The sequence below is a fragment of the Eucyclogobius newberryi genome, unplaced genomic scaffold (assembly GCF_026437365.1).
Source record: "Eucyclogobius newberryi isolate DKJ021-1_F unplaced genomic scaffold, fEucNew1.0.hap1 SCAF_6, whole genome shotgun sequence".
NCBI classification, from domain to species: domain Eukaryota; kingdom Metazoa; phylum Chordata; class Actinopteri; order Gobiiformes; family Gobiidae; genus Eucyclogobius; species Eucyclogobius newberryi.
The window spans coordinates 10,465,533-10,488,781 of NW_027316278.1; the positions used below are offsets into that span (position 1 = coordinate 10,465,533).

General features: G+C 43.4%; 1 protein-coding gene across 2 annotated transcripts in view; it reads right to left on the bottom strand.

The window, feature by feature from the left end:
• nr6a1a (nuclear receptor subfamily 6, group A, member 1a) overlaps window positions 1-23,249 on the bottom strand; it is a 107,150-nt gene that overhangs the window by 5,686 nt on the left and 78,215 nt on the right. The window contains exons 1-6 of one of the 2 annotated variants that reach the window (XM_072433677.1): window positions 18,521-18,858; window positions 5,969-6,199; window positions 5,065-5,120; window positions 4,415-4,575; window positions 1,952-2,182; window positions 1,001-1,255 (exon numbers count right to left, since the gene is read on the bottom strand). In XM_072433677.1, the coding sequence (XP_072289778.1) occupies window positions 1,001-1,255; window positions 1,952-2,182; window positions 4,415-4,575; window positions 5,065-5,120; window positions 5,969-6,199; window positions 18,521-18,575 (989 nt within the window). In that variant the 5' untranslated portion in view covers window positions 18,576-18,858. Of the gene's footprint in view, window positions 1-1,000; window positions 1,256-1,951; window positions 2,183-4,414; window positions 4,576-5,064; window positions 5,121-5,968; window positions 6,200-18,520; window positions 18,859-23,249 lie in introns of those variants that run through there. The other variant, XM_072433676.1, reaches the window with a different exon arrangement.

A 23,249-nucleotide genomic window follows, 5' to 3' on the forward strand; every position in this document is an offset into this window, starting at 1 on the left:
TATCAGTTTGAAAAATGTCACTGGAGCATTGGTAAGATTTCCAAACTGAACGCAGTCATTTGCAAATGTAGTGGTCATCTTATAAAATGGCTCTCTAGTGCCCTCTTCAAATTTTATTTTTTTTAATTCAGGAAAGACAATCTATTGGTCATAAAACACTGAAAACATTTTATTGCGGGTTCATTTGTGACTGGGCACAATATGGTGGAAAGAAATGGTCAAAAAAAATTGTTTGCCTTATTATTATTTATTTATTTTTGCCCCTCCCACAAACCACCCCAATTTTCATTTTCATCACAAAAACAGTAGAAATTTGTCAAACTTATTCTCCACATCACACTGAACATAAAAGCCAATGGGGACGTAACTCTCAAACTGTGCGGTCATGAACAGGAAGTAGTATAAAGTCTGTACTGTTTGAGGGGGAGGGGTGATGTAGGCGGGGTATTAGAGTCATGCTCTGGTGGCTCGTACCCCGCGGTCGTGGGGGGGCGACGGCCTTTATCAGTTGTCAAAAGACGGTCAAAAGACGGTCCAGAGACGGTCCAGAGACGGTCCAAAGACGGTCCAAAGGCGGTCCAAAGACGGTCCAAAGGCGGTCCAAAGACGGTCCAAAGGCGGTCCAAAGACGGTCCAAAGGCGGTCCAAAGGCGGTCCAAAGACGGTCCAAAGACGGTCCAAAGACAACCAGCGTGTGTAAATATCTCATGTTACAACGTGGGCAACTGCGGTATATTGAAAGGCGCGGCCCGTATACGTATAATTTCTTGTTCCTTTGTAAATTCCGTTGGAGCGGTTTTATTCAGGAGCGCTGTATTGCCCGAAACGTACGGTAATCGTTAAATCTTGATGTTTTTTCTCACAACAATCGTAAAATTTGACATCATGACATCCCTATTCGACACTAGTCTCCTTTGATATCATGTCAAATACCATGACCAGCTTCACATAAAGCAGCTCCACATGAGTGAACGCAGTGCAGTAAAAACATGGCGCTCACCCCTGCAGCTCCTCGTCAGACGGCGTGTACTTGGCCGTGACGTCGGCCAGGTCTCCGAAGATCTGGGCGCTGTAGATGGTCAGGCAGGACAGGAGGATGAGCTCCTGCCAGGTGGAACTCAGCAGACACGTGTAGTCCTCGATGGACAGCTCGCAGAAGAACGGCAGCTTCTTTATCCACGAGATCTGACGGAACAGCAGCTCGTCGGCCAAACGGCACAGCAGGGCAAACAGCTCCACCTGGGTCACCTTGTACCTGCACAGAGCCAGAAGATGTGATGAGGGAAGACGACGTGCAACGCTCTGAATGACACGCGTGTTCTTCTGGTATGACGCGTTCTAGCTCATTCGGTTTGTCACCTTTGTAGGACAATAAAATAAATAAAAATAAACGATAAGCCAGTTTAAAATCAGGACTAAACATGGGGAATCTGCGTTTCAGTTTTATGCAGCTAAAATCTGGGACAGTCTTCCTGAAGATGTGAGACAGGCTTCTACTCTGACAATGTTCAAATCTAAGCTAAGTTTTGTTTAGCTGTGCATATGACTGAAAGGATTTTTCTTTGCACTCTTCTCTTTTAGGTCTTAAATTATTTACACGTTACCCTTTTTTATTCTATTTATTTTTGACATTTTGAATACTAAAAGATGTATCTGGGACTATTTTGAGGTAGTACCCAGCACCTTTAAATGTTAGCTTAAAAATAGCACCTTAAAATGTCTTTCTTTAGAGAAATTCTCTACAATTCTAAAACTACCATTTAGATCCGATAAATTTGGATTTGGCTAGGTGTTTTTTATTTTTTATTTAGTTCCTTTTATTGTATTTCTTTGTGATTTGAATGCATTTTTCCTGCTGTGAAGCACTTTGAATCGCCTTGAGTATGAAATGTGCTCTACAAATAAACTTGCCTTAAAACGAACACAAGAGTCATGAACGTGTGGTACTGACCCGTCCTCTATGAGCATGGGCGTGGCCAGGGGGCTGAGGTCCTCTGCTGCCACCAGCTGGAGGACCAGGGGATGTGACTGGGGGTACACGCCGCGGGGCTGAGGGGCCAGCAGGCCCGACTGAGCCGCGTAGGTGAAGAGGTGAGGCAGCAGCTGGTAGTGCGCGGGCATCGACGTGTTTATGTACTGGTCCCTGAGAGCCGCCGTGTAGCCGTTCATCTCCCCGGAGCGACTGCAGAGAGAGGGAGGGAGAGGGGGAGAAAAGAGATAAGAGGAAAAGCGAGACAAGATGGAGAAAAGAGGAAAAAAGAGAAAAAGAGACAAAAAGAGCAAAAGGGACAGAGAGACGGGAGGGGAGGAGAGAGGGAGAGAGGAAAAAGAGGAAAGCATAAAAAAGAGATAAAAGGAAAAGCGAGACAAGATGGATAAAAAGGGGGGAAAAAGAGACAAAAAGAGCAAGAGACAAAGAGAAAAAAGAAGGAAAGACAGAAATGTAGAGGAAAAGTGACAAAAAAGAGGAAAAGAGAGAGAGAAAAGAGAAATAGAGAGAGAAAAGACAGAAAAACAGTGAATGAAAAAGAGGAAAAGAGTGAAGAGGAAGTGAGACAAGATGGAGAAGAGGAAGAATTGAAAAAGACAAAAAGAGCAAAAGGGACAGAGAGAGAAGAGAAAAAGAGAAGGAAAGAAATGTAGAGGGAAAGTGACAGGAAAAATGGGGAAAAGAGAGAAAAAAGATAGAGAGAAAAGACAGAAAAACAGTGAGAGAAAAAGAGGACAAGAGGTCAGAGGTCAGAGGTAACAGGAGTTAGATTACAATATCACATGTACATTACCAAATCCATCCATAAACAAACCAGTGAGTTTTCAATTTGTGCATTTCTTTCTTTCTTTCTTTCTTTCTTTCTCAGCCGATGCTCTTCCCACTGAACCAGGCACAGCCGGTTTTTACATTTTTATAATTTTGACTTCATTTGGTGTATTTCTACCTGTTGTACATTTAAATGATAGTTTTACACTTATGGAGCAGGTGTTTGTGGAGAAAACGTTGAAAAATCTGTACAAAATAACAGGAAGTGACATCACACAAGGGACACATTCCAGTCAAATTACACAAAGAAACAACTTTTTTGACTCTCTAAACATGAATTCAACAAAATAAAGTCGCTCTCATATACTTTCGTTTGTCAAATAAAACAAATTGTGACATTAAATGAGTTTTTACCCAGTATTTGTTGGGCACTTTCCTATTGTGATGTCATCGATTACAAACAGGAAGTTAAATTATAAACCTACAAAATATGCTTTTCTGTGATTTTATTTTTATTTTTTAAACAGCATCATTCTAAATATATTTATCTTAACTGCATTTTTGTTCAATAAGTCACCCAAACTGTCTAAGGCACTTTAAAGTAGAATTCCGACAACAGTTTAAGAACTATTTTAACACTAAACACATCATTTTCACATTTCTGAGATTCTGAATTCTGTCAATCTTTTATTTTTAACACTTTTGTTCATCCTTATGCACCCGTCTGACAGAAAAGCACATTTATATCCATTGCCATCTTTCAACAACACGTGAGAGCCTTTCACGCTGCAGAAACGGCTCAGATTTGCTCTCCTTGGCGAACACGGCGCCGAAGACGACACAGCGCCCAACGCCGTACCTGCGTCACATTCCGGCGCCTCGTCACGCCCGCCACGCTCGCACTGTTGTTCATTTCTGCCGGAGGTTTTAATCAGATAAAACAACTATTTCTCAAGAATAACTGTGGGTTTATACACAATCGGGCTAAAACCAATGCCGCCGTGCCAGCACCTCCACGGCATTTGTCCTTCGCCAGCGCGGAGAGACAAAGAGGCAGGAGCAGGAGATAATGTGGACGGATTGTTGTTTGTGTACCGTTGCCGTTGGCGCTGGGAGCCGCATATTCAGGCGGTTTTTGAATGCCTGATGAATGCTTTGAGTGAGGACTCGGCGATAGGAGAGCGGGGCTAAAGACTGTCACGGTCGACTCGTTTTTTACTGAAAAAAGCTAATTTAAAGAATTTTGTTTGTTTTGTGAACTCCAGAAGGTAAAATAATCCTAATATTTGAGTGTAAACATGTTTGGAGACTTGAATGTAACGGCTTTTTTTCAATTTCTATCATTGATTTAAAATAAACGGAGGAATGTATACAAAAAAACAATATTTGATTTAAATGTTATTCAAAAAAGGTTAAGTGTGGTTGAAACTGAATTAAGAAATGAACCTTTTTTCACCTTTTAATGAATGAAACAATTGTAAAATCACGTTTGTTCTTTTTCACGTGCTCACGTTTTCTGTTTCCAGGCACCAATTTGACCCTTCAAAAGACAAATATTCAGTTTTGAAGCTTCTATTTGAACGCCATGGACAGAAAGCACAAAAAACCCACTTTGGCCCGCGCTTCCAAAACGTCAAAAAGCGCAGTCCCACTCACTTGGACGACAGGGTGGAGGCGGGGGACGGCTGGTTCCCCTCCGACGCCCCGTTACTGGGCGAGCTGTGGTCACTGTCGCCATTGTTGCCCCAAGTGTGGTCCGGGGCCTCCTCCTTGAACTCCTGTCCAGACATGATGCGCTCGATCTCCTCCTCTGTGATCTAGAGGAGAAAAAAAGAAACCCCCAAACACTAAATACACACGCGTCGTACAGTCGAGTTCAAACGCCCTCTTTTCTCCTGACCACCGGAGCGTCTTCGGTTCAGTCGGCGGGCAGCGAGGAGCGTTTCAATGGGCGCAAGGACACGGACACACAATAAAGCGGCGGCAGACAAAGGGACGGGGAAAATGAAGCGAGCCGAGTAGGTATGTGGTGGTTTCGCCTGCGTGAATGCCGGTGACACACGGCTGACATTTGAAAATACAAAATGGCAGGCGCAGCTATTTAAAAACATATTAATAAACTAGCAAATATGCCTAAAATAAGGTCAAGTGTATATATCTTTTTTTCCCATTTCAATTCATTTACTGCATTTATGTATTCCTGATAGAGAGGTCTTATTTCCTGGTTTCAATGCGCCTTTATCGTCACGGTTACGGCTCGGGGGAGATGGGTCGGGAAAAAGATTGAACAGAAAATTGCCGGTTACCTGAACGGGCCCGATGCTTTTGTTCCGTCCTCCCGGCATGCCATCCTCCCTGATGGCTGGGAAAATACATGGAAAAAGAGGTTTTAGAGAATGCAGTGCTATTTAATTTGGCTAAAGTACAGCTTTTTGTCATAGTTGGACATAACATTTGGCTTAGTCTTGTGTTGTGTTGATTGTAAAGGAGGTCAAAATGATTCTGTTTGTCGATAATCGTGATTTTTCAGTTCAAAAATAACAGTAAGAACAAGAACGTAATAGTTGTGACAGTTTAAGAAGCAAAATGACGTCTTTGTACTTGCATTTATACTGCAAAAATGCCTCTAAATGTAAACTACTTTTCAAATACGCCGTTTTTGTCACGTTAACATGATATCTTTTAATCAGAGAAAGTAAAATTCTACAAAGCCGGCCACAAACTTGAGGAACAGTTGTGTGTTGGATAACGGGAATGAAAGATTTCAGTTGTTTGGTCACGTTCTCAGTAGTAAATAATCGTTAAATCGTGTTGTTTTTCCCACACACTGATCACGACACTAAAATATGCCATTGTAACTCAAATAATTCATAGCATTGATTGAAATGATCATTCAGAGCCTGGAATACATCGACTTGAAATATTCCTTTGGTTTTGAAAGTACACGAACCACACATCACGTTCATTCACTGCTCCACGTGACCACAAGGGGGCAGCAGAGATCCTTCAAATCCACTGTATTCAAAGCAACAGGGAACAAACCGGTACTTTCTTTCTGTATTTGCCACATTTTAACACATTTTGACACATCCTGGCTGGCGTGTTGCGTCTCTGACCACTAGAGGGCAGAATTTAACCATCTCACGTCCAGCCTAGCCCTGCGCTGTCACCCTTTCGCTGCTCAGTGAGCGGCCCCCCCGGGGAGAATACCTTTGCGGTTCATCCCCATCTGCAGGCACTTGAGCAGGCGGCAGTACTGGCAGCGGTTGCGTTGCTTGCGGGACATCTCGCAGTTCTTGTCCCGGTTGCAGCGGTACACGCGCTTGTTGCAGATGCTGCGCTTGAAGAAGCCCTTGCAGCCCTCGCAGGAGATGATGCCATAGTGCAGGCCCGTGGCGCGGTCTCCACAGATAAGGCACGTACGCTGGTCAACAGGATCATCTGCGCACAGAAAAAACACATGGACTTACACAGGATTTGGGAGAAAGCGTTTCATCTGTGTTTTTTTAGGTGAAGAGTTGGGCAAAAGTGAATCCATCTGATTTTGGGCCCATCAAGAGTCGAGGGAACATGAGATTATATTTTATTTTATCTTTATTTGTTTTCCCCCTCCATTCCTTATTAGGAAATGAGAGGTTTTGTCTATAGGAGTTTTTGTTCATAAGAGTTTTTCTATTAAGAGTGTTTTTTTAAACTTCCTATAAGTTATCCGTCCTTTCCTCTGTATCTACCTGCGTTGCAACAATGAAATTTCCCCATGTGTGGACAATAAAGGATTATCTTATCTTATCTCATCTTATTCACTGCCCGATCAGAAATAAGCTAAAACGATTCAGTAAATGTCACGATTGAGGTACAAGTATCACAAACAAAGAGAAAGGCCTTTACAAGTAACACAAAAGTACAGAACTATGACTTTATTCCCCTGTTTGGAAGATTACACTACAATATTCTGTTCTTTTAACACGTTTTAAACCTTTTTGCAGTTACATATCTTTGTTTTGCTGCCCTATCCATTTTGAAATGATCTTCCATGTTTATTCGCACACATTTTGCAATATGTTGAAAAGAAAAACTATATTAAATTATATTATTTTATGTGTCAATATTAAAGTCAAAGATTAGCATTAACTTTTTATTGATGACTAAAATGTTCACGTGAAAATCACAAACAATCACATTTATTAACATATTTATACTGAATAACTACATAGAAAAAAATACACATTACAAAATACATAAATAAAAAACAGTCAACATTTCAGTTTTGTTACCTCATAGAGACTTTTGTTAAAGGAAATTAAATACATAAGCTACATAAATATACACTGCAAATTCAGCCCATTTACTAATTGCGACCATTAAAATAGTGATTTTGATTCGACAGTGATTAGACTTCCAATTCCCAACTGTGACTAAACAATTAGTGGGTGTGAAAACCTGGCTGAAGGCACATCTTTTTAATTGAGATCATGGGGGCGGTTAAGGCTTAGCACTAGCCTCTGCAGCTAATCCAGAAGATTCCTAAGCTCCAAACTCTTCATTTTAAGAAAGTGGAGTCGTAATATTGAGCCGAGCGGAGACGTATGTTTTATTCAGAGGGGCAGTCGAGTGACACCGTCTCCTTTCCAGAAAAAAAAACACACTTTCTGAACTGCCATCTTGGTTCCTCTTCATTCTCGGCGTGGCGTTTGTCCAGCTTTGCCCTCGCAGTCATTAACCTTCACCTTATTTCCTCAACTTACTGCTGATCACTCGAAACTGTGTAGAGGAACAAGCGAGGACTGCTAATTTGGACCACATGTAGTCGGGGAGTATTTAGGGGTGTGGGACCACGGGGAGAGGAAGCTAAATTAGGCATGGGTGGGTTTAGCATACCATTAAAACAGTGGCGGAGTGTTTGAACCGCCGTGTAAAGTCAGGGCTGCACCATTTCGTTCAAAACGCAACAGATCTTTGGACGTCCCACCGCGAGACGTGTGTGATTTTAAATTGTAGAGATGACAAACGTGCACAACAACACAATCAATTGTCGATCAAAGTTTGATAACGGGAATATCAAGCTCTGGTAGTAGTCACGGAAGTTGTGGCGTTTAGGGGAGGCTTTAGCGCTCGTTACTCGATCAATTAATCAGTCAATCAATCAATCTTTATTTATAAATCACCCTTCATCCATAAAACGTCAAACAAAGTGCATTAAAAACAAGCCGACCAAACTACACCCCCACAGACACAAACACAGACAGTAATATACATGAGGCCGAGTGCAGATGGATCAGTTGGGGAAGCACCATCAGAGCCAAAGACCCAAACCTCCACCAGGGGCCCACGAGTCAGGCCCCAGCAGCCACAGCCACTAGCGCTCCTGGAGCAGAGGGCGAAAGAGGAAACGCTGGAGATCCTAAATGTGATAAAGGATCAAAATAAGTATGAATAGCGTAAAGGAGCAGACGCTAAGAACCAGCGTAAAATGGAATCAATAAAAATGGGGAAGAAATAGAAAAAAATAGCCTAAAATGAGTGAATATAATGAATGGATATAATAAATAAATCTGATAAATACAAAGTAAATAATAATCGAAAACCAGGCTAAAAAGGTGGGTCTGGAGCCTGCTCTTAAACCTGACCATTCTCTGCAGCTCTGAAGTGGACTCAGCGAGACGACAGCTCATTCTACAACCAAAACATCCGACGCAGCTTAAAATATCGCGGCTCATCTTCGGCCGAACAACGGTCCTTAAGCTGGACGTTCGTTCCCGTCTGCACCTCTGCAATCTTTCACCGCGGGGGGGCCGAACTCGAGCGGGCGGACGTACGAGACCGTTTCGCCGGCGGATCAAAGACCCGGCCGACTCATTCACCGCCCCGCTCCCTCGATCACGGAGGTGCTCGGTAACAGTTCAGACAGCGATCTCCAAAAGCTTTTCCAAATCTCCCCCTAATCCTCCTCTACCTCCAGGACACAAAACCCACCGAATCAACCCGGGCCTCACACTTTTTAAGTCGATGCGAAGATTCTTTGCCGTCCTCTCCTCGCAGGTTTAAGCTCCGGCGCTCCGTAAGACTCTCTCCACCCCCGCTCTCGTCTTCCTCCTTCCCCAGCCCCCCCCCCCCCCCCCCCCCCCCCCTCCTCCCCCCTCCTCCTCCTCCTCCTCCTCCTCCTCAGGCCAGATGGGCAGGTTTTCCATAATGACTGAGAAAAGGCCCTCTTATTTGCTGTAAAGCCGAGTCGGCACCGGTGAGAGGAATGTGGTCAGGGGCCCGATCGGAATCGAAAGTGCCAAAAAAGGTGCAGAGGGATCGAGGAGGGTTCGAGGGCCGGGAGCATCTCGGGACGTTTCTGTACTCGTTTTGTTTGAAAGCACAATCTACGGGAAATAACTGAAAATGAACGAGAATTAAAAAGAGTCTCACCAAGGTTGCGTGTAACTGTGGTAACATAATAGAATCACAAATTGCACAAAATTAAACACTATTTATACCAAGTTTCTACCCAAAATAATACGGCAAAAGAAGCTCAGACTCAGCTAGAGACTAGAAGATGGCAAGAACTTAAATATTATATATGTTAACGATAATAGTTACAGCTATTTACTATGGATTATATTGAAGTGGTAGTAAATGTCACCGTTGTAGAAAAAGTATACGTCTAATCAAAGGGCTGAATACAAAGCTCCAGTTTGGATTTATGAAGACACGACACCACATCCATTTCCAGGCCTTTGTCACTTTGTGGCTGCTGCTGGAATCTTTAAACTGTTACCAGGCAACAACTGTTTCATCCCGAGCTCCTCATTCTCCAGAGGAGCGTGCTTTGTGCGCGAGGCGGGGATAAAAAACAGACTTCACTGACCAACGAGTGGCCAAAGCTCAAACTGCTTCTGCTGCAGCCGAGACGCTTTGCAAAGACCTTTACCAAGACGTTTTGGTCGGAAATCGTATCCGGCCGGGGCGTGATTGACAGGCGGATGAACCAATCGGAGAAAGGCACGGTCCGTCTGAACAAACATGGAGGTTTGCGAGGGAAAAAAATGAAGTGGAAATGAAACGGCGGATTGAGAAGCGGCGGCGATTTCTGCAGAGTCGACGAGCGACGCACCAAACTGTAAATCTGAGGTAAATTGAATAAAGAAGAGACGTTTTCAGTATTTGTGAGACACGTGACGCACATTAGCGGCGGCGGTTGGACCGGTCAACGCTTGGGAGAGTTTTTTGACGCCCCAAATGGTCCGATTCTGTATTTGAGGGACTGGCTGATGCAAACCGACGAAATGTCCACCTTCAAAAACACATCAAACAAGCGAAAACTCATCTGTTCCAAGTTTGTTTTCAGGATCTTTGGAATGAAGGTCGGCTTTGGAAACTGGAACGAGTCAAAAATCTCTCAAACGTCTAATCAAATTTTGGAAAACTGCTTGTAACAAATAAGTTTAATCAAAAATATCATCCGTTGCGAAACAAAGCAATCGACCAAACGAAGGGAAGATTTACAAAGACGTGACTAATTTGTTTTTTCAATCAGGTTCTTTTTATCTTTTTTAGATGACTTGTAGAATAAAGCGACGAAAAATGAAATAACTTTTAGGAAAATAAATCAGGGTTATTATTGTCTGCAACTGAACTGGAGAATTACATGAAAGTTGTAAGAGATAAATTGTTAGTTGGTCAATATTTGCCCCTTTTAAGTGTATTTCTATCGGCCAATATTTAGTTTGGGCCCCCAGCTGCCTAAATATTACACCGCTTTCTTATCCAGTTTGTAGTAAAACAGTCCCGTGAATGAGAATCGGTCGATCTCTATAAAGAATAAATATGTATCGACAAAATATGAATATCTGGTAACGATGGTCAGACAAAATGATGTAAACAGAAACAGAAATATGATAAAAATGTGGCCTCAGACGTACTAGTTGAGGTATAACTATCAAACAAATGTGAAATGTCTGTCAAAATGTATTGGAAAAGTGCAGAAACATCACTTTATAGACTTATTTCAAAGTTTGCAACGTGACTTTTTTCATTCTCATTTTTAATCAGCTCTTTCATATAATTTTTTTCTTACTATAAACAATAAAGAACAATGTTTGCATATGTTCAAATCTACAGTCACAGTATTATCTAAATTGCTCTATTTAGAAAAGGGACCAAATTTGACGAAAACGCACCATTAATAAAGCATTATATCACTAACTAACTTTAAACTGTAGTGGTTAAAGTCGTCTGCAGATCAACACAAACATCTGATCGCTCAGAGGCCTCTTCGCTCTTCGCTCTTCGCTCTTCGCTCTTCGCTCTTCACGAGGGTTTGAACGCCAAGAAACCGACTTTCACGTAAGAATGAACAAGATAACGAGAGATAATGGATACAGGGATGATGGTGGAAGAAGAAGAAGGTGTGTGAAGAAGAAGAAGAAGAAGAAGAGGAGGAAGACGAGGAAGAAGAGGAAAAAGAAGAGGAGGAAGATGAAGAGGAGGAAGAGAAAGAAGAGGAAGAAAAAGAGGAAGAAGAAGAAGAAGAGGAGGAAGACGAGGAATAAGAGGAAAAAGAAGAGGAGGAAGATGAAGAGGAGGAAGAGAAAGAAGAGGAAGAAAAAGAGGAAGAAGAAGAAGAAGAGGAGGAAGACGAGGAAGAAGAGGAAAAAGAAGAGGAGGAAGATGAAGAGGAGGAAGAGAAAGAAGAGGAAGAAAAAGAGGAAGAAGAAGAAGAAGATGAGGAAGAAGAGGAAGACGAGGAAGAGGAGGAGCTGGAAGTATGTATAAATCAATGAAGCTTTTGATTTTACAAACAAAAATACAGAACAATAAAATCAAGTCTAATAAATGTTTCACTAAACATTTTAATGACATTTAAAAAAACTTTATTATTGCTATTATTATTTATTTACCTGGTTAGGAACGTACATGATTTGCATTTTGTAAACTGTAATATCGTTTTATTCAATTAAAATATAGTTTTTTAATTTCATATCATGTATTTGTCCTGGATGGCAAAAATATATTATTTCTTATGCAACAAAAAGCATGCAATAAAAAAAAACACTCGCATTTAGTATTTGAATTCAATAGAAAATAACTGAAGAAAATAACAACAACAAACAAACAAACAAACTAGACAGTGCCAATCACGGTGCAGTGGCTCTCCCTAGTGGTTCGGAGATGCCTTTGTCATTCAATTTATACTTCGACCGCTTTAAAAGTGGCTCAAACTCCTTAAATTCCTCCTCAAACAGACACATTAGAATCCAGGCATTACCACAGCAGAAACCGTAACGCTAAACAGCTTCTTAATTGCTCTGCACCCTTGACTGACTTTACCAGATGGTGAAGATTCCTATGCATCACAATGGGCCCATGTTTGGTCAAATGTAAATTGCTAGACCTGTTGAGCAGCGGAGGAGAAGGAGGAGGAGGAAGAGGAGGAGGAAGAGGAGGAGGAAACCCGACCTCGCGCCTGCTGTCCGTAATGTCCCACCAGTCGACCGGTGCTGATTAAACGCCGGTGTTTTCTGACAATAAACAGGCCATTGCCGCATAATCTTCCATATTCAAATAAGCGGGATTAAGCCGGAGACATGTGACTTGCCCCGGTCTAAGCTGCTCCCTCAGCGCGTCCTGTGCCTGTGGTGGGGGTCTGCAGGATTCATGTACTAAAGGTAATTAAAGAGGAGGCAGGGGGCGGGAGCAAAAAGCCTCTCCCTCTCTCTCCCCCCCTCTCAGATAATGAATGGGAGACAGATTAACATTTAAATGGCGCTAGGTTGAAGCCTGTACTGTACTGGGGGGGGGGACAAAGGGGGTGACACACGGTGAGCCCCGCGGAGGATTGGAGCGTTTTAGCGATTAACTTTGGAGGCGCCGGGGTTAAACGCTTCAGAAATATCCCGCTTTACAGGCGAGGGCAATCTGATCAGAAAGTACACCGTTTGACATTTGGAGCTGAACGCTTCAAACGCTGCGCGGCGAGTGGTCTTAGAAAGCACCAGGTTCTGTCCAAGTGGGGAAAAAATGTGCTTTGCTAAATGATTGTTGTATATTTAATGTGTAGCCATCAATTGATTAACTCAAATTCAAGCAATGCGGAGTTAAATGTTTTTTTGGGGTTCTGAAGGGAAGTTATGTGGAGAAAGTAGCACGAAAATACACTGGAAAACATTTCTTAATAACAAGAAGCAAATAGAAGAAAAATAGAGCAATACGAACTTAAACAGCAGAAAATATAAGTGGTATTAATGTTATATTTGGACACTGAGAAAAGGTGTTAATAGTTTAATGTGTGTAAGATTCGTAAGTTTTGCGATTTTCTAAAAAACCCTTTTATCAAATGACATATCACTACTTTTTGGGTTAAATTTAAACAAAGAAAGAATCCACCCGAATACCTCCAACTGTTTGCAACGGCCCCACACAGAAGCCATTGTTTTAACCTCACACAAGCGGAGTTCACCCAAAGTTCAGCTAAAGTTAATGGTGCATCGCTCCGGCGTTTCCCCAATGGGAGTATATATTCCTTTAGGGTCTTGTGCGCACACGTTGGGCCCTTGAATGTAGCTCAGCGGAGCAAACGGATTGAGCACAAACCCCGGCTCGAGTCTCCGATAATGGGGAGCCTTTCGAGCGTTAAGCTGCGGGAGAAAGCGGCGAGACGCTCGGGTGAACCGCGCTGAAAAGCACGGGCCCCGTCTCCCGTTTCCCCTTGGCACAAAAGCACATCCGAGGTGCAAAACTCGGCTACTTTTGCGGCTCGGTGGCAAACACAAAGGCCGGCGAGGAGTCGACGCATCAACGCGCACTTAAGATCAATTCAATATTTCTGCGGCCGCCGCCATTTGCCCTTTCTCGGAGCAATGTCACGTGAAACGCCCGACTTCCTTCAACAGGCGCTCCTCACTAGGGGCTTATTTGCCAAATCTCGCACCTTTTCTTTCAAGTGCATGGCCACCATATAATCGGGCCCAAAAGTCGCACCCCGGCCCGCAGCACACTTGATCTCAGCGTGTCCCGGGACAGTGCTGCTCCTCCCCTTCCATCTCCTCCTGTGAATGCGATAGTTAAATATTCATGGCATTTATCTTGAGGATATGGCGCCGCAACAAATTAACTAACAGGCAGGCACCGCGTCTGCCGGCCAAATGTCAGGAGAGGGTTTTGTAAAGAAGGGCAACTTCAAGGGTACGTGCAAAAGAAGTGGCTGCGTTTCGAAAGGGGAACGGGGTTTGGCAGAGCATTAGATGGACGTTTAATTTCATACGAGATGAAAGCTAACGGTTAGACGATAGATCGACTCATTTCAATCGAGAAAAAGGCTTGATAATTGATACACGACCCTAGTAATGTCTCAAATAATACCATGTGGTTTTATGTATTATCACCTCAAACTGTTTCCCATTCGTAAGTGTTGATACTAGCTTTAGAATCGATCAGTATCAAGGGTATATGCTTCTTTTTGACAACCCTATGACAAGACACATTCCGGTGAAACTTGTCATAGAGGTTTTTTTGTCTAATTGCACATTCCGTTTAGCAATCGCCAAAAGAAACAATCTAAAAACAAAAATGTGACACCTCGCATTCACAACTGTAAAAGGCATTTTCTGGCTCACTTCAGTTGACTTTACACTCTGACGTCAACGATATCGGCTGCTGCTGTGGCCACTGCATTACTGGGAAGTAAGCTCGGCTAAACAAACAAACGAGTTCAAAAGACACATTCCAAGACTTTCCCTGTTGCATTATGGGAAGTGTAGGAAGTGGTGGGCGGTTACACTCACCCATCTAAACCGCCCAAGACCTAAAAAAAGTCAATTGAATCTTTGAATTTTGAGGCATTTGAACCTTTGCAAAACGCCGCTCGCATATCGACTAATGCAGAATTCAACAAACATTCGACGGCAATGAAGTAACGCGTCACCGTAGCAACACGTCTCAACAGAGGGACGTAACGCGGCGGCATCCGATTACACACGATGCGCAAGTTCTCCGAAATGAAAACCTGTTGAAGGGCCCGCTTCATCTGGAACTCCACCCCCCCTCCTCTGGAACTCCACCCCCTCCGCCCCTGGCTCTGTTACGCAACCCCCGATGGTCGTTGGGCCGGTCATCCCTGTTGCGCGCACACGTATGCGGCCTTTAATGGCCCCCCTAGGCTCATTAAAGACCGCATTGTTTCCCAGAGGTCAGGCCAGGTTTCATTCCAAACTTTTAACGCTAACAAGGAAATGCAAGCGGGGCATGTTTAAATGGCCGGATAAACGGCGACGGGCGGTCACGTTCGCACAGGGATCAACGTCGATCAAATCAAAGTCGGAATGGCGTTTTGAATTTCTAAAAGTTTATGTGTCACTTTCAAGGCTGCGAGATAAACGAAATGCGTTTTTAAGTGTCGCTAAATTGGGTACGAGTTCAAATTTAATGACAGGCTTGAAGCTAATGAGAGAAAATGTCACGTTATGGACAAGTTCAGGCATTTAAACTCAATCCAGATTAGAAAAACAAAACAGTTTGCCACAAATGTATCTCAAAAGCTTTGGGCATTTCGTAAAAAACATGTGAAATAACGATGTGATGAAGCTGTTGAAGTCAAATATGAGTGACTCCGTCCTTCTCTTTGTGCCGGTTCATGCTGTGAGTGAGATATATCGTGGTCAAATCTGCCTATTGTCTAAAGCGGAGCCACACAAAGCCCTGCGCCTAGTGTAAGGCGCCCCTTTGAGCCGCTGACGGAGCAACAAGGAAACAAGGAAAGCCGCTGAAGGGTTTCTCGGCAGGTTTTGTCTCGGGCTCGGCCTCTGAGCGGGGGTTGGACCAATCTGTTGTACTTTTTCGCTCCTGCTCCTCTTTCCTGCTCCTCTTCTCTCAGCTATTGGCTTAAATTGATCTATCTGGTGGCGGGAGATTAGCGTAGAATACTGGATTAAAAAAAAGAGCCACGTGGATTTGGAAGTTAAAAAGCAAAACAAAATGACAACCGTTAATCGGCCGTTAATTATGTGAATATTTAGTTAATGTAGTTACGAGCGCATTTTACAAACAATAAAAAACGCGCATAGAGGAAAAATGCATCATGCAAAGTTTTATATGTTTCTAAAGACTGTATTTGACTAGAAAACAAGTCAATTCTCAAGATAAAATTGTCACAAACTGTTCAAATCATGAGAAAAAGAACCTTTACTTCACCTTCCGTCTAATCGATTATCTACAAATGACAACAAAACTTTCTGAATGTGATTTGTAACAACCTAAAAAAACACTTAACATTTAGACAATAACTGAGCCGAGTTATGTAATCAACTGCTCTCACATTTTGACATCACCACATGATCAAAATGCTTTTTTTAAGGGAATCTGCAAGAAGAAAAGTCGAGATTACATCACTGCGGCCGCCTAAACCGTCAAGCAAAACCTCTACAATTCTCTCCTCGGGCCCAAAAGTCACGGGGAAGCCCTGCGGATGCCCCGACTCGAGCATTCCTGCGGCCCACACTGTCATGTTAATCCACAAAGTTAAGTGCACGCATTTGCAGCTGGGGCAGGGTGCGCGAGACAATGGCGACCTGTTGGCGAATACAGTCGGAGGTTAAAGCATTTGCATGGAGTGGAGCTGCACTGACAGGTTACATATTAATGCTATGCTAATGGGAGCCACATGTGATGCTGCTTTGTGAACTAATGAAAGGAAAGGCCTTGGCCGGAGGAGCCTGCCACTATCTCCGCATGAGAAAAGCTAATTGAAATGTTTATTTAATCCATGTGGAAATGTGCTTCATCTGCATTTGGACTTACACGAGCTGGTTTATGCATATTAGTCCTTTTTTTTTCAGCTAACATAGGAACCAGGCTCTGGCGATACATTTCAAACAGGATTTCAGCTTTATGGTATGCGTTCAGTAAATTATGTAAATGTATAAACGCCAATGACCCAAATTTATGTCAAAAATGTATCGAACAGATTTGAACGGATTCGAGCAGCAACAGAATTAAGTAATGTATCTACTGCTACGGCCTGGAAGTAGCCTAGCGCATCCAACAACCAAATAAATAAATATTAGTGCAAAAGCAATAGACCAGCTTATGTTAATTGCTGGGATAATAATAGAATACAATTAAAATAATACAGAGGAAATGAAAGCTTGTACATGTCCATCAACATGAACCTTTTTGTCCCTTTTCATGTTCGTGCTAAATCCTTGTGGTAAACATACTGTACGTAATAAATGAAGGCTACTGTACATTAAAGAAAACACAGTCATGACCGCACACTTTAGCCAAGCATTAACAGTAGAAGCTCCTTTGTAAGATGCAAAACTAACTTCAAAAACACCCGTAAAAAACAAGAAGAATACCGCACCAAATTGCTTGCATTTCTTTCTTTTTTTTAACAAAGCCTATGTCCTCCCATGCATCAGATAAGTTCACCTTGTCCTGCACTGGGGGGTGGGGTGGCTGTTACAACACACCCAGGTCAAATAAATATCGGGTGGACTTGATCGTTTGGTTTGACAAGGCAGCGGCCGAAGCTGACTGACACATTTGAGTGAAATTGGCTAAAAAGGCCACGGATTCATTGCTAAATCTAAATATAGCCCTGCATTTCATGGTCACAGGAGACCCTGACCTGCCCCCACAGCTCGTATTGATCTGTACACCACTCCTGTCCATTCATGTACCTCCACGACGAAACCTAAATGCGCCGAAAACCAAATTAACCGTAGTCTGTTTTCGCCCATTTTGGTGGCGAATTTCCTGGGAGGTAAATTGGGTAATTCCACTATTGGCTAGCAGAAGCTCAATGGTGGGCCTCTGCCTCTCAGCTGGAGCACAATCAACATGGCTGCTTGTAGGGATTAGCTGAGGGGGAAGGGATGCATACAGTAACATGGTTGTTCCACAAACCCAACACCAAAGTCCTTGAAGGAAGATATCAAATGAAGGACTAACACATTGTCTCAGGGTCCCGCGCGGGCTCGGATTAGCAAGTAATTCAGGGTGAACTATGGCATCAATAAACCCACTGACAAACACTCATTTATTAAGGACAATATGAGCTATAAAAAAGGGCCAGGGTTAATAACAACGTGCGCCCTTTGGAGTGGATCTTAGGAGGGACAAAAAAAATGGGGGGACATTTTCCAAATTCCAGCAAGGGGGTAGGGGGTGGGCAGTGGTTTGGAAAGATTAGCTTGGGGTGTAAAACTGCCAGGAGATGGTTATACTATCCAAGCTCGGAGCAAATGGGAACGGAGGGGTTTCTCGTTTGATAAGCGAAGAAGCGCCGCTGGTTTCAAGGGAACGCTTTAGCTACTTCCTGGCTTTCAGCGGTCCGTCCGCATCCACGCGCGGCGGATCGATGCGCGGCTACATGAAGGCGTGCAACGGCGCGTTTCAAAGCCGCGCCGCCCTCCGCACACGTCATGACGCGCGCGTAAACAAAGCACTTGAAGGCATTGATCACTTGGGGAAAAAAAACCCGAGGTGGGAAACATCGCTCGCTCATTAGCTGCGAAAAATCATTAAAATCTCTCAGAGCGCTAAGCCAACTTGATCCTAATAAATATGGCAGGACAACAAGAAAACCAGGCAGCATCTGGAGTGGGTTATGAGCTAATGTTTGGAAGATGCTAGTAGTAGTAGTAGCAAAACATTGAAGGTGCATAGGTGGTTTTCAAATATAGCGCGTTTAAATGAATGTTTGCGAGAGGCATGGTCAGCAGTGCAGATGAATTAGACAAACGTGATTAAAAAAAAAGGCTTTCGCTGTGGTCTTACCTTCCCATGTATCCATTGCATGCTTCTCCCAGCCTGCTTGGCCCCATTCATGCATGGACTGTTAGTGAAAAGCCACTGGGCCTGCTCCTCTCATGATGACTCGCCTTTTTTTTTTTTTTTTTTTTTCCTCCTTCCCCTTCTCTTTCACCGCCGCCCGCTTCTGGTCTCTTTCTCACTCTCGCTCCCCCCTCCAACACAGCCTCTTCCCTCGGCCGCCTGCTCCTGACTGACCACAGCACGGCAGAGCACCACTGGTCACTCCGGGCTGCCTCTGGTCATGTGATCGCCAGAGTTCAAGCCCCCAGGGGTCAGTGCCTGGCTTGAGATCCAATGACAGCCAGGGGTTATCTGAGTGGAACTGATAGTCCTATTTTCACTGCTGGCTCAACAATGCTTTGACCCCACCCCTCGCAAACACTCCCCCCCCCCCCCCACCACACCACACCACACCCCCCCAGCCCTCATCTTTAGCCAAATTAGCTCACCTCCCGTTCTAAAACAACAGCGGCAAGTAGTAGCCTTTGCACAGTGCCTCTGGGCAGTGCTGTGGGATGACCGAAGTGCATGTCCAAGCAAAAACACAGGTTGAAGCTGACAAAACAGACGGACATTAACTAATTGACGCACTGAAGGCCAGGGCGAGGTTGGGTTTCCAGAACGGCCTCTTCTGGCACTCACAGCAGTCAGTTTTGTCATGGATGTTAACGTGAATAACCAGCTTAAAATGTGTTAAAAGAAAGAACAAAAACCCTACACTTTTCTACTGTAACTTACTGTACATCTACATGGCGCTGTGTAGTAAGTCTCTATATCTGTATCCAGTTAAGTCAAATAGTTAATAATGTCAATAAGCATTTTAAGATAATTTGTTTGATTGATAATGGTGATTATTCAAGTCACAATAACAGAAAACTGAAACAGCCCTTTTCTAAATGTTCAAGATTGTTTGACATTATGAGCTGTGATAAAAAGGAGAATTTAAGAACTTTATAATTTGTTAGTATTTATATTTAGTCACAAAAGTTTTTTTTTTTCAAACTCCAGCTCAAATCTCATCAAACACCAACAAATATCCTATAAGCTCATTCATCGGACAATAAGTCGATATAATAAACTGAATAATAATATTGACAATTTTAGGGCTACAAATGTCCTTTGGATTTTTCCTCTGCAACAGTTACACCAAATGGCACTTATTTGAATTTGTTTATGTCACATTACTTTTACCTCAATGACATTGCATCAAGCTTGTAAATCATTGTGACTAATCATTAAATTGTGTATATAAATAGCGTGACATTTCTAGCTAAAAGTTCTTAGTTCTTAGTTATTTAACCATGCAAATGCTGACAATATGGTAATAACAATCAACTATTAGAAGTAGGATTAAATAGTCCACTACATAAAACGCCACACGATTCAAACACAACTCCATCCAAGACACTACAATAGAAGACGTTGATCAGAAAGTAGAAATGATTATGCAAAAGCGAGAGAAGCAATATCAGATTCTACCAAATAAATGCATAAATAAATAAATGAATAGCGACTATGTAGAGCGTCTCTCTCAAACACTTCTACACCAGTTACAGGTTTGAGTCATCACTAAATCTTACATTGATTTAGCCTTTGCAGAGAATGCTGATGTGGTAAACTAGCAGGCCGTGCAGCTTTGACCTCAAAACCAAACAATTCTACCCAACATGGGAAAAAGCCATGACCTCCAATGTTACAAAACCACATTTTGAGATAAATCAATCAACTTGATTATCTCAATTCCAAAGTTTCCCTATGCAGAGCCAAAAGGCCTATTGCGTCACCACGCCCAGTGCTGGCAAAGCAAAGCAGTCCAAATATGGGCTCGTAGTATTTGAGTCACAAACGTATCGGAAAGGAAAAGGAAATATGGGAAACGGACATTGTTTTTTTCGAGATTGTTCTTGAAATGAGGCAAAAGGGAACGGTGGGTAGATAAGAGCTGTCGAAGGATTGTAAATGTATTAAAAAACACGTGTTGAAACTTGATTAAAAATAAACACGGATAAAAAAAAGCACATAAACATACATAAACAGGGCAAGAGCAGACTTTTCCTGAATGATCGTAATCCATGTTTAAAGGCCACATGATACAATTACATCGATTATCATGTAAAAACAATGGATATTTTGATCATCCTTGTGGCATCAACGACGACTATTGAGTATCTTTTCTATTAGTATTGAAATTGAGTCGGCAAAAATGACATTTTCTGTCTGGTTATTTGCAAAAACACTTCAATTCAAACCAATTTTCCCAGTTGTAGCGTGTGTGCGTATTGCAGCTTCACATCGGCGTTACCAGTGACGTCCAGCGTGAATTTGCCTGTAAAAAGCTTCTTCGCAAACTGCGTAAAAGATGCGTTTTACCGTCCAGCACGATCTCGTCCTTCATCCCCTCGAGCGGCCTGGCTGGGGGGCCATAGTGCGGCGTATCCAGTGTAGAAAATGACCACCAACTCCTGAGATGAAAAGCAGCAACAAGCAGCTTCTGACCCGACACTGACTGAGGCTTAAGGCTGTTGAGGCAAACCTGACCCGGCCATCTCCCACAGCCCACCCTTCAGCCCCCCCACTGACCACCTCAGCTCCACCCCATCCCACTAATGCCACACCACTTGTCCTACATGCATATTTTGACGGCCGCCGGGTTGTGTTTTTGTCTTTGTTCCTGAGTGGCACTTGAGGATGTGGAGATTATGAGGCTAATCGATAATTGTGATTATTCAGGTCAGAACTGAGAAAAAATAACAATCGTGGCAATTTTAGAAGCTAAATTTTGCCTTCTTTATACAATCTAGAGTCCAAAAATAGCTATAAATGTAAATAACTTTTTTTTCCTGGCCATTTTTGTCACTTTAATCTTTATTTCGTGAAGCTGGGCACAAACTTGGAACATGGAAATGAAAGAAAAGGAAAAGATGAGTTCACGATCTCATTAATCGTGAATAATCCTTACATAGTGTCGTTTCTCTGATTGCGACACTAAAATGTGACACCGGGACATCCCTAGTGGCTCTTGTATGTCATAAAAAGCATGATTTTTCATTAATTCATTTACCCAGAAATGACAGAAACAGGCTGTTAACACTTGAAAACCGTAAGACATAAAACATGCTATTGAATAAGTGCATCACATTAGCACGGAACGTTTAACTAGCTTCTTATTTTACAGTCATGTATTTTTGTGCCTTATTATGTTGGGATTTTCTTTTTCCCTAGGTTTGGTGGCTTGTTGTACCTCACCTCCCCCCGTCCCGCGGGCCCGACCCTCTTCCCCACACACCTTGTCAATGCTAATGACCCCGGCCACACTAAGTCACGTATAAGTAGCTTTTCACATTCAAACGCGAGGCACACACGAGATCGTCTGTTATAGGGAATGCAAACGAAGCCAGCGCGGCCGGGCCTGGCCATAAAAGGCGGCGTATAAAATGGAAATGTGGCGGTTTGGAGCGGGGTTTTTGGGGCTTAAGCTCGGCGGGCAGGTAGCGGAGGAGACGGGTGATCAAAGGGTCCCGCCGTCTCCACCTTTGCGCTAATGCCATAAGAGCGCGCCGCCATATGCCGCGGTGTCAAAGGCTTACGGGAAGGAAAGGGATGAGGCAATGCTACATGATGCGCTTTTACATACAGATTAACGAGCGGGACGTATTAAAACAAGACCGTTTGAGAGCGTTTACATCCAGGTAACGCTGCGAGAAGCTGGAAGGCGGGAAAACCCAGCGGGAATCCGAAAGGCGGAACGAAAAGACAGGCACGGTTCTCAAACTGTGACACTGCTGCGGTGGGTGACACGAGGGTCTGAAGAGTGCGGCGGTGCAATGAATCAATCAAAAATAAAAATGGAATCGATGTATTTGTTTGTATTCGCTTGGATGCTTTTAGTCGGGAGGTTTTATGGCCAATCGTGTGTCAGTAAAAGCGTGTCGTTTGGAACAGGATTCAGATTTTGGAGGGAGAAATATCTTTGGGTTGAATAGCATTGATTTAAAGTCTCTTTTATGAAATGTATGAAAGAAAAAGTATAAAACAATTGAGTTAAAAAAACAATTTGATCAATATTTTTTTATCAGACCAGGTTCAGACCTGGTTCAGACCTGGTTCAGACCTGGTTCAGTCCTGGTTCAGTCCTGGTTCAGTCCTGGTTCAGACCTGGTTCAGACCTGGTTCAGACCTGGTTCAGTCCTGGTTCAGTCCTGGTTCAGTCCTGGTTCAGACCTGGTTCAGTCCTGGTTCAGTCCTGGTTCAGTCCTGGTTCAGACCTGGTTCAGACCTGGTTCAGTCCTGGTTCAGTCCTGGTTCAGACCTGGTTCAGACCTGGTTCAGTCCTGGTTCAGTCCTGGTTCAGTCCTGGTTCAGTCCTGGTTCAGACCTGGTTCAGACCTGGTTCAGACCTGGTTCAGACCTGGTTCAGACCTGGTTCAGACCTGGTTCAGACCTGGTTCCTGGTTCAGACCAGGTTCAGTCCTGGTTCAGACCTGGTTCAGTCCTGGTTCAGTCCTGGTTCAGACCTGGTTCAGTCCTGGTTCAGACCTGGTTCAGACCTGGTTCAGTCCTGGTTCAGTCCTGGTTCAGTCCTGGTTCAGACCTGGTTCAGTCCTGGTTCAGTCCTGGTTCAGACCTGGTTCAGTCCTGGTTCAGACCTGGTTCAGACCTGGTTCCTGGTTCAGACCAGGTTCAGTCCTGGTTC